This window comes from Arachis ipaensis, chromosome B04, assembly GCF_000816755.2.
Source record: "Arachis ipaensis cultivar K30076 chromosome B04, Araip1.1, whole genome shotgun sequence".
NCBI lineage: Eukaryota > Viridiplantae > Streptophyta > Magnoliopsida > Fabales > Fabaceae > Arachis > Arachis ipaensis.
In genome coordinates this window covers 14870278-14872748 of record NC_029788.2, presented here as the reverse complement: position 1 = coordinate 14872748, position 2471 = coordinate 14870278, and the positions used below count along the sequence as shown (strand labels likewise).

The 2471-nt window shown below is 32.2% G+C and overlaps 1 protein-coding gene across 5 annotated transcripts in view; it reads right to left on the bottom strand.

The window, feature by feature from the left end:
- Positions 1–2471, bottom strand: part of LOC107638995 (bromodomain and WD repeat-containing protein 3) — a 14077-nt gene that overhangs the window by 9619 nt on the left and 1987 nt on the right. For 3 of the 5 annotated variants that reach the window (XM_016342398.2, XM_021120859.1, XM_021120857.1), the window contains 3 exons: positions 1257–1604; positions 787–941; positions 422–658 (listed from right to left, as the gene is read on the bottom strand). In XM_016342398.2, coding sequence (XP_016197884.1) covers positions 422–658; positions 787–941; positions 1257–1604 — 740 coding nt within the window. Of the gene's footprint in view, positions 1–421; positions 659–786; positions 942–1256; positions 1625–2471 lie in introns of all 5 variants that reach the window. The other 2 variants (XM_021120858.1, XM_021120860.1) reach the window with 2 other exon arrangements.

The following is a 2471-nucleotide window of genomic DNA, read 5'->3' as shown; positions in this document are numbered from 1 at the left end:
TTTACCGGATTATATCTTTCCGTCTTCGTTGTGGTTAATTGTCTTTGGCATGTTCAAGTGTTTTATTCACCCCTAATTGTGCTTTGTCCCTTGCTCTATAATACAATGTGTATTAATATTATATAATACCTTAGGAGGAGAAAGAGACAATAGAAGGATCAATTATGACATTTTTTTTCCTATATGACATTTCTGACAGTAAGCTATTTCTGCCTCTATCATCTTTTAAATAAGACAGCTACCCATTAAATATATATAATATGGCTTCTCCAACTATGTATCTCTACTCTACTGTAACCCTTAAAGGAAACGAAAAAGAAACAAGGTAAATTCTTATTTCAGGAAAAGTACAGGGACAACAAAGTTACATAAAAATTCTAAACATAAGCTAGATTATTTAGCACTACAAAGAATAACCTACCACAATAGACAGCATTACGGTGTCCTCTTATCCTCTTGATATTTTGCATTTTCTGTACCATTGTAGAAGGCTTTGCAATTGCATAGCAAGCAGCACGTATAGATGGTGCACGATGGTGTCTGGGAAAACCACCCCCAATTTCCCTCAAATTAAGCCCATGAACCTGATTGGCTTTCATATGAGGCCAGCGCATGTGAGGAGGTGGCCGCTTGACTTCATTTATTTTATCATTGTCATCTGTAACAGAGAAAAGTATAATCAGTTAATTCACTAATTAGTTTGAGAATTTCCACAGCACAATGAAGTGTTAATGCTGAAGTTAATAATAATAACAAAAAAAAAAAACACAAATAAATGACACATACAGCTCAGAAGTGAAAACGAACCCTTCCCCAAAAGAGTAGGAACATCAGCTGCATTTGGAGCATTTCCACTACTCATGCGAAGAGATGGGGAGGCTGTATTTAATAACAATTGCTTCAAAAGCTTGACTAAGTGATCCTTTTCAATGTGAGGATACCTGTAGAATAAGTAATTATGAAGTCAACTGTGTTGCAAAGATCATAAAGAAAGTTAACATTTTAAAAAATTGAAAAAAAAATCATTACATACTTATTTGTTCAAAAATTACAGCATAAATGAATAGCAAACAGGTAATCTACCATAAGATATCAATACAACTAACAGTAAGATGAAAAACATGAATGTTAAAATGGGCCAGTGTAGGTGAATTTTGAAGAGTCTAACAGTGAAGACAAATTCGTTTAGAGAGTCAGAAGAGGCTAAAAAATAAAAATAAAAAAATTGAAGAAAAAAAAGGAAAATATCATAATACCTCTCCAACAACTTATCGTAAGTTAAAGAGAATGATAGACCATCATCATCTTCATCAGCACTAGGTGCCCCACTCCTTGAATACCAAGCATGATACCTTCTAGGTAAGAGTTGATGTTCAAGAAGTTCATTCCTGAACTGCATATAAGTTTTATGGCACGGCCCAGCAGAAAGGAAGTGCATCATGAGAAAATAAACTTCTCTAAGGTCAACATCCACATCCATGTCACGATTCTGATTTGCCATCTTAAGCTGAGCTTTTTCAGGCACCTTCTTGGAAATAGTTAAACGTTTCAAATTCACAGAAGGTGCATTACCAGGAGGAACATACTTCTGCAAAGCCATATTCCTGTGAAGCACAGATAGAGCCTAAACTTACAACTCATTATTTTGTGACAAAATAAAAGTGAAAACAAAATGTAAAAGGCAATTAAGGAAATCATTGGAAAGAAGAGCAACAAATAGTTTATAGCCAAGATTCAGATATTGAATTCATTTATTGAGAAAGTATACGGATAAAACAAAAGTATAACTATCATTGCCGATGATTCCCTTGTTCCTACCCAAAAGAATAAAAAAGAGAGAGATAAATCAACCAGTAAATAGTAATTGATAAACTTAAATCTATCTCCACCATCTCACCCTCAAAGACTGCATGAATATTGATTTTCCATCGGAAATAACAACTTGAAGAAAAGATTGAGTAATGAGCATTCAAAACAACCAGCTCCTAATCTTGGATTGACATTCAAACATAATATATAGAGTTTAAAGATTTAAAAATAAAATGGTCCTTTTTTCCAATCAGAGGATAACAGGAATATTTCAAAAATCCAGAGCTGAAATTTGCAAAACTTCAGTGTGTTTGGGAAAGCTCTAAAATCAAAATTATTTATCTGTATAATCATTTTTATGTAATTGATTATATAGAATTAATTTATGTTTGGATACCTTAGCTAAAAAGTAATTTTAAGACAATATGTTTTGTTTAGATTGTCGACGAAAACAAAATTGCTTTTATATAATAAAATCACTAGAGAGGGTATAAAATGATGTTTTATATATTATTTGATACTTGAGGTCAATTTAATAAAGTCCTAAAATATCTGAAATAATGAACTTCTACTTAACATCATAAACTTCAAAAGTTGTTTCTCAGCTATAAGCAGTTGATTATAATCTATTTTAAAATTTTACCCAAACAAATTTTCTTCCC